Source organism: Medicago truncatula, chromosome 3 (assembly GCF_003473485.1).
Source record: "Medicago truncatula cultivar Jemalong A17 chromosome 3, MtrunA17r5.0-ANR, whole genome shotgun sequence".
NCBI classification, from domain to species: Eukaryota; Viridiplantae; Streptophyta; class Magnoliopsida; order Fabales; family Fabaceae; genus Medicago; species Medicago truncatula.
Genome location: NC_053044.1, coordinates 19,645,976 through 19,660,733, shown reverse-complemented (window position 1 = coordinate 19,660,733; position 14,758 = coordinate 19,645,976). Strand labels below are relative to the sequence as shown.

The following is a 14,758-nucleotide window of genomic DNA, read 5'->3' as shown; positions in this document are numbered from 1 at the left end:
ATTCCGTACTGCAAACACTCTAACTTGCACGCAATGAGAATTTTGCGTAAAAAATATTCAAAATTTATTTTGACATTTTTCCATATAAAGATGCTTTATGATTTGTGAATCCACAATTCACAAAACACTAAATGGTTCTCCTTTTCTTGCACCGTCATTCCATATGATCCACATGACTTTTGCATTGTATTTGATTAAATTCATATACTATTGAACTTTAACTTTACACGCAAATATATCTCTCTTAATATATAAGAAGAAAAGATGTTATGGAAAACCTCACCCCTAACTGGTTTATTGACAAATCAGCAAGTTAAAGGTAAAAGCTGTCTATAAATTACTTTAATCAACCAAATAACCATGAATAACTAACATGATGTCATGTACGGTGGCTGACATGAATATCTCTTTTAATATTTAACGACGAATAAAATGAGCACGGTGGTTGACATGTATCGATTAGGTTGGGAGGAGGGTGGGGAGGCGTGGATGTGGCGTAGAAGATTGTGGGCTTGGGAAGAGGAGATGGTAGAGGCGTGTAGGTCTTTACTTGATAATGTTCTTTTGCGTTTGAATGTTTTAGACAGGTGGCAGTGGGATCCAGACACTATTGATGGTTATACAGTGAGAGGGGCTTATCAGATTCTGACAACTTCGGTTTTCAACACAATTGTAAAAACAGATGAATTGGTATGGCATAACCAGGTACCTTTGAAGGTCTCCATTGTTGCTTGGCGATTGTTGAAGGACAAGTTACTGACCAAAACGAACCTGCAGAGGTGCGGTTGTCTTAAAGCTACGGTCAATACTTGCGTGTCGGGTTGCGGAATAGCAGAATCGGCATCACATTTGTTCTTGCATTGCGAGGTTTTAAGTTCTCTTTGGCAGCATATTCGGTCTTGGATAGGTATATGTGGCGCAGATCCTCAAAACTTAGGCGACCATTTTTATCAATTTATTCATTATTCAGGTTATTCAAAGGCTCAAAGGTCGTTTCTTCAATTGATTTGGCTGCTTTGCGTTTTGTAACGCCCTCTCTAATTATTTGATTATTTTAAATGAGTTTAGAATATACTTATATGATTTGTGTGATTTATATGATTTATTTTGATGAGTGATATTTTGTTATGTTATATGTTGATATTTATTAGTATAATATAAATGTTATTTGATTTAAAAATATAATATATGTTATTTGATTTAGGAATGTATATATGTCATTTGTTATAGAAATATATACACGATTTGTTGCAGAAATAAATGTGATTTGTTATAGAAATAAATGTTATTTATTGTAGAAATATGTATGATTTGTTGTAGAAATATATATAATCTGTTATAGAAATATGTATGATTTGTTATGGAAATATATATATATATATATATATATATATATATGTTATAGAGATATAATTGTTATTTATTATTGTTATAGAAACATTTTATATATATATATATATATATTGGGATAAAATATTAATATTTGGATTTAAGAGAAAAATAAGTAGGTTAAAGATTTATATAAATAGGAGAGACCTAGTTTAGAAAAACATAACGTACGTACGACTGCTTTTGGAGAAAAGGGAGAAAAAGCTAAGAGAAGAGGGAGAAGACCTAGAGGCTGCGATTTTCTTCACTTTAAGGTAAGGGTGAGACTAACTTTGCAATTCTATTAAGTATGTGAATCAATGGTTAGGTTTAACATGATGTAGGATGAGTTTAAGAAGAATCGGAAATTAGGTCAAATTGATAGAATTGATGATTAAACGGTGGAAACTTGTTAAAAAGATGTAGAAACTGTCCTTAGACCTTAGATAATGATTTAGATGAATTCTGGAATTGAAATTAGGCTTAGAACCTTGTTAGATGATGATTTTCGTGTAGAAAGTGCATCATGTCCGAGCCTAGATTCATCGCTCGCCACGGCGAGCTATGATCCTCGCCTCGCGAGTGATGATCTTCATCGCTCGCCACGCGAGCCTTCCCCTTCGCCTCGCGAGTGTTTTGGTATTGCTCGCCATTGCGAGCAACCTTCCTCGCCTCGCGAACTCAGGCAGAGAGCAAGTCATATTTTGTGTTTCGACCTTTTTAGTTGGACCTTGAGTGTCTTCGAGTGCCTGAACATACCTAGTATTGATTAGAGAATGATTTAGAACGAGATTGAACCTAGAACAACCTTAGTTGGAAAGTTGGCTTGTACTCGCCACGGCGAGCAGATGCTCTCGCCTCGCGAGCACTTCCAGAATTGAGTGTTTTTAGTGCATTGTGAGACTTGAGTTGCTTGGATTGGTTAGAAATGAACTTTAGGTACATAGTGTGACCTATTAAAGATAATGATTGTGAATTGTGAAGCTATATTGAAATGCTAAGTGTTTATAATGTGATTTATTGATTGATTGCATTACTTGAATTAGTATTGAATGATCAGGAAGTTGTTGAAAATGAATTGATATTAAGCTGTTGATATGATCTGATTATGCTGCTATTGTTATTTAACTAAGTTGCATGAGTTGTTGTTGATTATCATTTGATATTGTTATAACCTGAGATGTTTATGTGTCGCCTATGCTGCTGTTGTTGATTATGTGAAATATTTATATGCCTTATGTGGAAGATGTTTGATGTTTAAGTTGTTGATGCTTCACATTAATATTGTTATGTTGTGAATTGCAATTGATATATTGATATCTCTCTATTGTTGTGTGATTTGACTGTGCTACTGCTGTTATTTAACTAAGTGCATGATGTCTATATATATATGAAATGATGACGTTTAGCTCCAAATTATTGGATGCATGATGATATGTTGATTACGATGATTACGGTGTTTTGTTGTTAAGAGTCCATGCATAGCATTTCATTGAGCTTTGTCCTCACCACGATTAGGAGCTTTGTCCTCCGCACGTTTTAGGAGCTTTGTCCTCCGCACGATAAAAGTATATTAATACTTATGATGACGATTGGTACCACATGCATATAAGTGTCTAAGTTGCATTGTCGCATATGTCGAGTCAAGGTCGTTGTTGATGAATTATCATCCATGAGTTGTTAAGTTGTCGATGAATTATCATCCATGAGTTTGTCGAGTTGTGTTCTACCCATGTGTTGTTAAAGAAGTACCTACGAAGATTATACGATGTGAATTATATGATGTTGATTAAAATATTGCTATGTTGTTTAACATGTTGATATGATATTGTTATGTTGCTACGTTGCTTAAGATATTGATTATGATATTGTTATGTTGCTATGTTGTTTAACATGTTGATTATGATACTGTTATGTTGCTACGTTGTTTAAGATATTGATTATGATATTGTTACGTTGCTATGTTGTTTAAGATAATGATTATGATATTGTTAAGTTGTTATGATGTTGTGTATAATTGTTACTATTAAGTGATGAATATGTTGTTCTATATATGATTAATATTATTAAGTGAATATTATGTTATGTTATTGACGATGATCGAATGTTGTGATTACTTGGTAATTGTTTATCAAAGATGCTATGATGTTTAAGATGATATTGTTTAAGATGTTTATGTTGAAGATTTATGATGTTGATTTTGGTGTTAGTATGTGTTGATTATATTTTCATAAGATGATGAATACGTTGTTGTTATATTAATACAAGAAGATGAATATGTTGTTGTTATATTATTATATTATGAAGAGATGATGTATATATTATCATTATTATTATTAAGTGAATATCATGCTATGTTGTTGTTATATTATTATATTATGACGAGATGATGTATATATAATTATTATTATTATTAAGTGAATATCATGCTATGTTGTTGTTATATTATTATATTATGACGAGATGATGTATATATAATTATTATTAATATTAAGTGAATATCATGTTACGTTGTTGTTATATTATTATAAGAAGATGTTTATGTTATGATGTAGATAATTATTACTATTAATAAGAGATGATTATATTGTGTTGTTTTAAAGTTATTAGTGATGATGATTACATGATGATATCTATGAGTTGTTAAGTGTACTTGATGATGTTTATGTTAAATTGATAAGTTGTCTTTTATTAATGAATTGATAATGAGATGTTTGATGAATAATTATTATTATGAATTAATGATGTTGTTATGTTGTATATGAATTAGGATTAAGATGTTGTTATGCTATATATGAACTATGACTATGATGTGATGATCTATGTTTGTTACGATTTGGTTAATATGTGTTAAATGATAATTAGAAGTTGGTTGAGTTATTAAGAATTATTATTATTACTAATAGATGAAGTTATTTGTGTTGTTAAATATAATTATTGAATTATATGCTTGATATTATTGTTTTGTGAAATCTCACCCCTTCTGCTTAAAAATGTTGCTCTTCGTATGAGTAACTTGCAGGTATTAATGATGAGTAGGAGTGGTGGCTCAAGTGTCTTTAGGTGCTCTGATACGTAACGGGATGGGAATTTGTTATTGCTTTCTATTCCTTACGTATTGTTTCTGAAGAGTTATGACTATGTTTTTGGAATGGATTTTTATGACATAATTGTAAAGAGGCTTTAGTGCCAAAGATTGTTTTGATTATTGAATAATTTCCGCTGCGAAGTATTAAAGACTTTTTAGTTATTGAATTTTAAAGGATAAATAGTTATTTATACAGTTTATGATTTTAAGAAAAGAATGTGACATTCCGTTTAGGTGAATTACTCTGATTAAATAAATGAAATTTTCACGTTGGGAAAACGGGGTGTTACACGTTTGGCTTCTGTGGACGGAACGTAATAACAAGTTATTTAATAATACAGAAACATCTATTGATAACTTATTAGAAAAGGCAAAATATCATTCTTTATGGTGGCTAAAGACTCATAATACTATGTTTGTGTATGGTTCTCATAATTGGTAGTCGGACCCTTTATAGTGTTTGGGTATCGACTGACTATTGGTAATTTTTTGTATGACTGTTTGCTATCGGGGTGGCTCTTTTGGTACACCTTGTACCTAGGAGTGTTACACGACCGTTCTTAATATATTTCATTTTGATTTCTTAAAAAAAAAAAAAAAAACTAACATGATGTCATCTAACTAATGACGTGGTTGGTTCTATTACATTGCACACAAAAACCTCTGGTCACATTACATCCTAACAAATAGGTAACCGTGTAAGTTGAGAGGGAAAAGAAAAACTCAAGTTTAGGTTCAAATCTTCTTTTTGTCAGCATCAAATATCACTATTCCCAAAACATTGTACTATAACATATCATATCTATCTATATACCACTATCACTTTATCCCAACATCAAACTTTGAAAGAAACTCAATCTCTCTGCATTCCATGGCTGGTAGATACTCTTTCTTCAAACACTTTCCTAACTTCATGTACTATTACACGAAAAATCACCTTAAACAACACTTAAACTGACTAAACTTATTATCTCAAAGTCATAGATCTCATGTTTTTCATTTATTCTTCATATAATCATTTAGTCCTCGTGATAATCATACAGATCTCATCTTTTTTGTAAAGTTTTGGCACAACATCTGATTTTCATTATGTTTGGTCAATATTCCTTTATTTCCTTTTTCATTATATATTTACAATTTATTTGATAGTTTTGATGTGTTTGGTAGAACCTTATTGTTCATTTTGTTTTATCTTACCATGTTTATATAAAGATCCACGCTGACTCAATGTTTTTGTTGTATAAGCTTTAAAGATTGAAAGGCTACTTCAGCTCATTGCAGACATTACAGACAAAAAGGACCTATGGAAGCTTCCTGTTAGGATCAAAGACAAATGGGTCGTTGTTAAGGATGACAAAGAGCACTTAGAGATGATCATTGTTGATGTTAAGGTATATTTCATGTATTGATTTATTTTCCTTGGTAAAAGTTTAGGATTTCACCCTACTATGTTATAGACACCTAATATGTTAAGGTATATTTCATGGATTGATTTATTTTCCTTGGTAAAAGTTTAGGATTTCACCCTAATATGTTATTACTGTTTGTATCATAGGGAAATGACATACAAGTTATAATACCTACTGCATACAAAGCTATGGTTGACAAAATCCTTCAAGAGAATTCAACATACACATTAAGTAACTTTAATGTTCTGAACAATGACCTAGCTTTCGAGGCATCTGAGCACAAATACAAACTGAGATGGACCGGTGCAACTACTGCCGTTGATGTTGATTCAAGATTTTTCCACAAAATTGCGTTGAAAATGCGAAAGATAATTACATAAGTAGTTTGTGTTTGCAACAATGTTACCAAATATATATATATATATATATATATATAGAGAAGGGATCCATTGACTCCAAGAGTAAGTCTAAACACTTACTCCAAATCATGACCATTCATTTTAATTATAATTAATGGTTGTGATTAATTCAATTTAATTGTTAGGGTGGGGTGTTTTCCTCTCTCCACAGCAGCACACATTTATCCTCCAATACACAACAATTCACAATTATCTTTCTGACAAAACACACAGTTATCATCATTTGTCAAATGTGTTTATCACCTCCACCTGCTACATCCATTGTTAAGCACATGCCCTTCTTTTCAATATAGAGGTAATCAACTTGCTAATTATGTTTTATTTTATATTTTATTTGTGTTGCCAATTTCTTATATAATTAGGGTTCGATGTTTTTTTTTTGTGATTCCTTTCTATTTTTTTTTTTGATAGAAGCTTTTCTAGATTATTTTATTTTTGATAAATCGATGCCTTTCTATTTTGGCCATTTTTTTCTTTCTAATTTATAAAGATGATATAATTTGCTGTATATTGGTTTATGTCCTGTGCTATACTTATCGTGGGTGTTTTGCTGTGTTTTTTTTATTGTTACGTTCATGGACTGTACTAGTCCTTCAACTATAATTGGCTTTTTTTGTTTGGATCCATTTGTACTTCTTGTACATTGTGTATCGTGGTATATAACTATGTTGTTAAAATAATATATCATAATTCTGATTATTGTTTAATGATTTGAATTGACAATTATTTTTATAAAAAACAGGTGCATTAGTCAATTATGGATGGTAATGTTCCTGAAGAAGCCACACAGTCAACAAATGTGGAAATATCTGAAGAAGATATTTTAGTTGCTGCTCCTAATGTTGGTGTGGAATTAAATAGTGAACCTTGTAAGGGGATGGAATTCAAATATGTGGAAAAGGTTAGAGAATTTTATAATTCATTTGCAAAAAGGATGGGTTTTGGAGTACGTGTTCGCTCAACTAAACCAAAGAGAGCTGTCTTTGTATGTTGTAATGAAGGTCATCATATAGTGAAAAGTTCAACAAACAAAGAAATCCAAGATGGCACAAATCAAACTAAAAGAAAGTGTTCTACTTCTCGAACTGGTTGTCTAGCCACACTTGTTGTTAAAAGAGGTACATTAGAAGGAAATTGGATTATATGTTCATTTAAGAATGATCATAACCATCCCATGGTTAGCCCTAAAAGTGTGTCTTATATGCGGTGTCATAAAAGCATGAATGGTGCTGCAAAAAGTCTTGTTGAACATTTTAAGGAAGAAGGTATACCGACAGGAAAGGTTGCTACAATGTTCAGTGAAGGGGACTTGGCTTTCTCTAATAGGGATTGTTGGAATCATGTTAGAAGTCTTCGAAGAAAAAATTTAGACGTTGGAGATGCTCAAGCTGTTTTTAATTATTGTAAACAGAAACAGGTAGAAAATTCAAACTTTTTCTATGAAATCCAATGTGATGAAGATTCTCGGATGATAAACTTTTTTTGGGTTGATGCTAGATCAAAATTAGCTTACCAACAATTTGGAGATGTAATATCTTTTGACACCACATATAAGACTAACAAGTATAGTATGCCATTTGCCCCGTTTGTTGGATTGAATAATCATTATCAATCAATTTTATTTGGTTGTGCTTTACTACAAGATGAGTCAGAACGCTCGTTTATATGGTTGTTTGAAACTTTTCTTAAGGCAATGGATGGTAAAAAGCCCAAATCTGTCATAACTGACCAGGATTTGGCTATGAAAGGTGCTTTAGCCAATGTTTTTCCAGAAACTAGACATCGCCTCTGCTTATGGCATATTAGGAAAAAATTTGCTGAAAAGTTAGCTCATGTTTATCATAAAAATTCCACTTTGAAGCGAGAATTGAAAAAATGCATTCATGTTTCACCAAGTATAGAAAGTTTTGAAGAAGACTGGAGCCGATTAATGATTGAGTACGGACTAGACAACAATGAATGGCTTCAAGGGTTATATAAAATTAGAGAATCTTGGATACCAGTTTATAATAGAAGCTGTTTTTTTGCTGGGATGAATACAAGTCAAAGAAGTGAGAGCATCAATGCGTTTTTTGATTCTTTTGTGAATGCATCTACAACATTGCAAGAATTTGTGTTGAAATTTGAAAAGGCGGTTGATAGCCGCTTAGAAGTAGAAAAAAGAGAGGATTATGAAAGTAGGCATAAAAAACGCATTTTGGCTACAGGGTCAAAACTTGAGGAGCATGCTGCGTCTATTTATTCGAGAAACATTTTTGGTAAATTTCAAGATGAGATCAGGAAGATCTACAAATTTAAAAAAAAGAAGATTAGCAAAGATGGACATAACTATGTCTATCAAGTTTCCAGTAACTACAATGCTCGAGATATGTTTTTCGTTGATATGAATTTGGACGCACAGATTGCAAAATGTGGATGTCAATTATATGAGTTTTTGGGGATATTGTGCAGGCATATACTAGTAATTTTTCAAGAAAAAGGTATCACTCAAATTCCTGACCATTTTATTTTGCAGCGTTGGACTAAAAATGCTAACAGAAGCATTGAAGTTTGTGATACGACGAGTAATTTTGATGGTCAAAATAGCACACCAAAGATATTAAGAAGGATGCATGCTCAACAAGAAGCAAAGGTATTACTTGATTTGGCTGAAGAGTCTGATGAGATATACAAATTCATTATATCTGATTTGAGGCGCACTCGTATGTCAGCCATTGCAATGAAGAAATCAAATTTAGGTATCAGTGATGGAGTTTCTCCTTTGGAATCTAGCCAAAATGTCAACCAAAATTGCTTGTCGAAGGAAGAAAGTGAACCAGAATTGACTATTAGAAATCCACGCAATGCACAAACAAAAGGGAGAAAGAAGGATGGACAGAAAAACACTCAAAATTGTAGATTCAAGAGTGGAATTGAACTGTCACATGCTCAACAAGTAGCAGTAAAAAGAAAAGCATGTCATGAGTGTGGTGAATCTGGTCACAACAGCAGAACTTGCAAGAAAAGAAATCAAAATGATTAATACTATTAGTTAATGGCATAGTGTGTTAAGAAATTATCCCTTTTGTATTGTTGGATGTTTTACTATTTTATTTTTGAATTAATACTGTTTCCAGTTTCCAATTTCCAATTTTCCAGTTTTATTTTTGAATTAATACTGTTTTCAATAAATGAAATGGAGTTGGTTATTTTAATATGTCATTGTTATTGTTATTATAAGAAAAGGAATCGATTATTGTTGTTCCCTTATTCTGGCGTGTTGCTCACTTTTTGTTGATAATAGACAGCCCTAGCACAAGTAGTACCAAAAGGGCAATAGATAGAATTACAAGAGTTCCAAAGGCAGCTGAACTGAAAAGCAAAACAACAATACATTTTTGTCGACAGTAAAACAGCAAAACTTGTAACTATTTTATGTAACTATATGACCATTAATTAATTTGTCGACAGTAAAACAGCAAAACTTGTTCCAAAGGCAGCTGAACTGAAACAGCAAAACAGCTCCCAGACCAACAAAATTTGTTAGTTTTTCAATAAACATGACATCCTATTTTATGTAACTATATGACCATTAATTAATTTTGTTCAAAGAGGTCCTAATAAACTGGTATCATTTTTGTCGACTTAAGAAAGAGATTCTAATACCATTCACATAAAACTATCATTTTTCCCTCCACTGTAACAATTCACTAACACTGTTAATCAATTGAAAACAAATGGTTTTGTATTTTCTCCCTCTTAGAATCTCTCTCCTTGTAACTTTTCTTCAGAGAAGCTTCTCCTTTCTTTTTTGCTTGTATCAGTTTTCTCCGTTAAATATTATGCTCCTCAAATATTCCACAACCACTCTTTTCGATGCACATAAACTCAATTTCTTATAAAATAACAATCAAAGGTTGTGTATCAAATAAACCCTAACTAGATTTTTTATTTTTGGAGGAACAAAAAACACAAAATTTTCATTGTGAAGAACCACCATTGATAAGTAAGGATTCAACATGTTAATAAAGAACCCTAAAATAGAAGCATGGAAGCTTTTGCAAATTGATAGAGAGAGAAGAAGAAAATGAAGGATTATGCATGGAAGCTTTTGTAAATTGTGTATCAGAGAAACCCTAACTAGATTTTTTTTTAGGAATAAAAACACAAAGGATTCAACATGTTAATAAAGAACCCTAAATTGAGAAAGAGAGAGAAGAAGAAGAAGAACGATTATGCAAATTGATAGAGTAGAAGAAAAAGAAAAGAACGATTCATATGGTGTAACTGTAATGCCGTGAACTTGAAAAGAGGAAAACACCCCACCCTAACAATTAAATTGAATTAATCACAACCATTAATTATAATTAAAATGAATGGTCATGATTTGAAGTAAGTGTTTAGACTTACTCTTGGAGTCAATGGATCCCTTCTCATATATATATATATATATATATTTAACATTTTTTTTTGCGTTAGTTCAATTGATTTGGGTTTACAAGTAGGTGTTTTTCTAATAGATTTTTTTCTAATATAAAAAAATAGCATAGTGCATATGTGATAACTTATCAGCAAGATCGTGTGTTTAACTCTCATTGTCAATGTGATGATCTAGTTGATGGATGGCATGAAAGTACCTCTACTAACGTTCACTGAGCCTTGAGCCCTACTCTGGTACCGATAAACCTTGAGGCTCAAAATGATAAAATAATTTAAATGAATGAAAACAATGGAATAAAAAGATCACTTCAAAGATATGTGCATTCCCTTAATCTACATACATTTTGACATATATTTTACTTATTTTTTTTAACAAATACTATCACCATTAATTAAAAAATATAACAAAAAACCAGCACAAATTTTACCGTGCATGGCACGGGTTTCAAACTAGTTTATTGCAAAATGTATAAATTTCAATGCAAAATTTCTATTATAAACTTCTTAACATGTGCAAATTTACATATGATAGAAAAACTCATATTATATATATATATATATATATATATATATATATATATATATATATATGAAAACAAATAACAAAAGATTATAAAAGATTGTTAGTCTTTAGAAGATTTTAAAAGAGCAAAAATTAGTCTTTAGAAGATTTTAAAAAAACGGAAGTTATTCTTTAAAAGATTATAAAAGAATGGAAGTTAGTATTCTGGATATTCTCAAAGAACGGAAGGTAGTCTTTAAAAGATTCTAAAAGAACAGAAGTTGATCTTTAGAAGATTCTCAAATAACGGAAGTTAGTTTTTAAAAGATTCTTAGAGAACAGAAGTCAGTATTCGGGATATTCTCAAAGAATGAAAGTTACCTTTTAGAAAATTCTCAAAGAACGAAAGACAATCTTTAGTAGATTCTAAGAGAACATAAGTTATTCTTAAGAAGATTCTAAAAGAACGAAAGTTAGCCTTTAAAGGATTCTCAAAGAACAAAAGATAATCTTTAGAAGATTCTAAGAAAACATAAGTTATTCTTAAAAAGATTCTAAAAGAACGGAAGTTAGTATTCTGAATATTCTCAAAGAACGGAAGATTTAGAAGATTCTCTAATTTTAGCATCATGAATACCTAAAATTGTAATGAGACATGTCTAAAAGAAATCGTCAATTAAGTTGGAAATGACTCTAAAGGCCTTACAATAGGAGAGCACTCTTCTCTAATTACAAATCTACAAGTTATGTACACAATATTTACACCTATGTACAATATGTACTTTACTATTCATAACATTTACAAACCTGCTAATTTTTATTTCAAAATAACCCTTTGGTGATAAGAAAATATTGATAAGTAATCTTGACAACCTATTTTATTTTATTTTTGCTTTTTCTTTTGTTGTCAAGATAGTTTTAAAAATCACCGAGTTACTTGAATTTTATTATTTATACATAAACCATACCTGAACTCCATATTGAATAAAACAATATAACTCAGATAAATGTACCTATCCTAAGAAAAGAGATAAATTTGAGTAAACAACCAGGTTCAAGGTTTTATAATTCAAAAAAAAAAAAAACAGATTTTGCTAATTAATGGTTCAAAACTAAACTGGATTTGGCAAACATGGCAGATTTTGCTTGCGAGATGACAAGGGAGAATTTGTAGCAATAAAGACATCTTGGTTTTCAGAAATACCTTAACTTTTTTTTTTTTTTTGAAACAAGAAATACCTTAACCTTGTGAAGTGGAAGAACGTGACTTAAAGGAGGCAATACATTGTCTTGGTAACATTAGTTTAGCAAGAGTGTCAATAGAACTTAATTGCAAGCAATTGGTTGACCACATCTTGATCAAACTTAGTTAGTACCTACTCTCATTTTGGTTCCATTCTCAATTCTTGTAGATTCTCTCTTCGTTCTTTTCAGAACTTAAAGATAAGTTACATTGTCATTTGTTCTATGTTAGTTCTCACATTCATCATCATATGTCTTCTTCTTTTATGATTGATGTTATGAATGAAACGAGTTAATAGTGTTTTTTGTAAAAATAAAATAAAAAAATAGGGTTGTATATGAGACAGAGTGAAGAGGATGACATTCCTAGACCCTAAAAATTAAGTCCAATATTTGGGGAAAAAAGGGGGTCCATTAAGAAAAAAAAAGTACTTAAAGATGTAGCTCTTTATTGTATCATTTATAATTTATCACGTGATGTTATTAAAAGGAAGTTCAAATCCCTAATTTTCAACAACAATATTGTAGCAACGTATAAAAAAATAGAAAGGCGCACAATTTAAAGGCAAAGTTGCAGTGGCAACTTAAAGAGAAAGAAGAAGTCACGATTCAGGTGCTATTATTCTATTATGTTTGTTTCATTATTTTACTGTATAATGTTGTCGCAAAAACATACATCTGGCCGTGAAAAATGAAAAAAAAAACGAGTGTTAGAATTTATCTAATCAGAAAAGGGAGCAATAGATAAATTTGTTTGTAAATGAGTAGAAGAGCCTTCGAATAACGATGGATAGAGATGAAGACAATCTTGAACAATCTAATGAAAATTTGAATGATGACAATCTCATCAATGACAATGATAATGTTGATGTAGGCGTTGATGACCACTTCATCCCTCCTTTATATATCTATGGTCCTAAAAATTTGGGTATTCATGATGCTAAAACCAGAGACATTTTAATTTAAAAAAAGGTTTGTTAGGTAATTGAATCTCACATTTTCTATAGACGGGCATTCTATGCATTTTTCATATTCTTATTTTTTTTTTTTCAGAAAGTTTTTTTTTGAAAAAGCTAAAATGATATATATAATAACAATGAATCACCCCACACAAGGTGTGCAAAGGATGAAACAAGTAAAAGTATTTACAATGTCAATGTGCCACTATAAAGGAAGCACCATCGGAACAAACAGAGCTAATGGACACCCATACATAGTAACATATGTTTCCACCAGTCATGATAGCTGCAAGAGAAAGCAACCTGTTTCGATTTCAGCCACAAAAAAGAATTAAGTTTAACTTTTTCTAGTAGAACAGAAGGATTGGGATCCATGTAACGCCCTCTTTAATTATTTGATTATTTTTATAGAGCTTAGAGTCTATTTAGATGATTTATGTGATTTAAATGATTATGTGATGTGTTGTTTTATTAAGTGGCTTATTTTATTATTTAATAGAATAAGATTTGAAAATAAAATAAATATTGAGATGAGGGGTTGTTTTGTGAATTTAGAGAGTTTTGTGGGAAAAGAGGAAATAAGATAAGATAGATGGGAAGAGATAAATAGGAGAAAAATAGGTTAGAATTATTTTCACGTACAACCAGTTTTGGAGAAAAGGGAGAACAAGAGGAGAAGAGAACCCAGAGAGAGCTGCTGATCGATTTTGTTCAGGTAAGGGTGAGACTAACAATTGAAAAAAGATTTGAAAAAGCGTTTTTTTCTAGTTCTAAAATTTTTAAATGAAAGAAAAAAATGGTTTCGAACTATGTTAAAAAAAATAGAAAACTGGAACATCAAAAGGATTCTTAAAAGTATTCTATTTAGGTTCAAAATAATATTCAATTTTCTTAAGCTTATAATTCTGATGATTAGATTTAACAAGTTGTAGGTTTAGTTTTGAGAATTGAAATTAGGTTAAAAGTGATCAATTGAGGATTAGATGATGGATATCTGTAGAATTGATGTAGAAAGTGTATACAGACCTTAGATAATCCATAGGGTGATGTTTAGAATCAGTTTTAAGCTTAGAACCATGTGATTAGATGAATTTTTGTGAAAAACTGCAATCTGCCCGAACCTGAATTCATCGCTCGCCCTCGCGAACGATGATCCTCGCCTCGCGAGTGATGAAGTTCATCGCTCGCCTCGCGAGCAATTCCCTTCGCCTCGCGAGCTACACTTTATAGCTCGTCATAACGAGCAGATCACTCGCCATAGCGAGTTGATCAGTGAGTCCACCTGATATTGTGATTTAACCTTTTGGGTCGAGTTTTAGTTGTCTTTGAGTGTCTGAACATGTATGAGAATG

At 31.3% G+C, this 14,758-nt stretch overlaps 1 protein-coding gene across 1 annotated transcript; it reads left to right on the top strand.

Annotated features, from left to right (window-relative positions):
* Positions 1-7,041: 7,041 nt before the first annotated feature.
* On the top strand, positions 7,042-9,306 carry LOC112420114 (protein FAR1-RELATED SEQUENCE 5-like). Its single transcript, XM_024778752.2, has one exon. It carries the CDS (start codon positions 7,042-7,044, stop codon positions 9,304-9,306), a length of 2,265 nt encoding a protein of 754 aa, XP_024634520.2.
* Positions 9,307-14,758: the final 5,452 nt, after the last annotated feature.

Bases quoted from the DNA above. Each gene is read 5' to 3' on its own strand.
- LOC112420114 (XM_024778752.2), top strand. From the start codon at position 7,042: ATGGATGGTAATGTTCCTGAAGAAGCCACACAGTCAACAAATGTGGAA.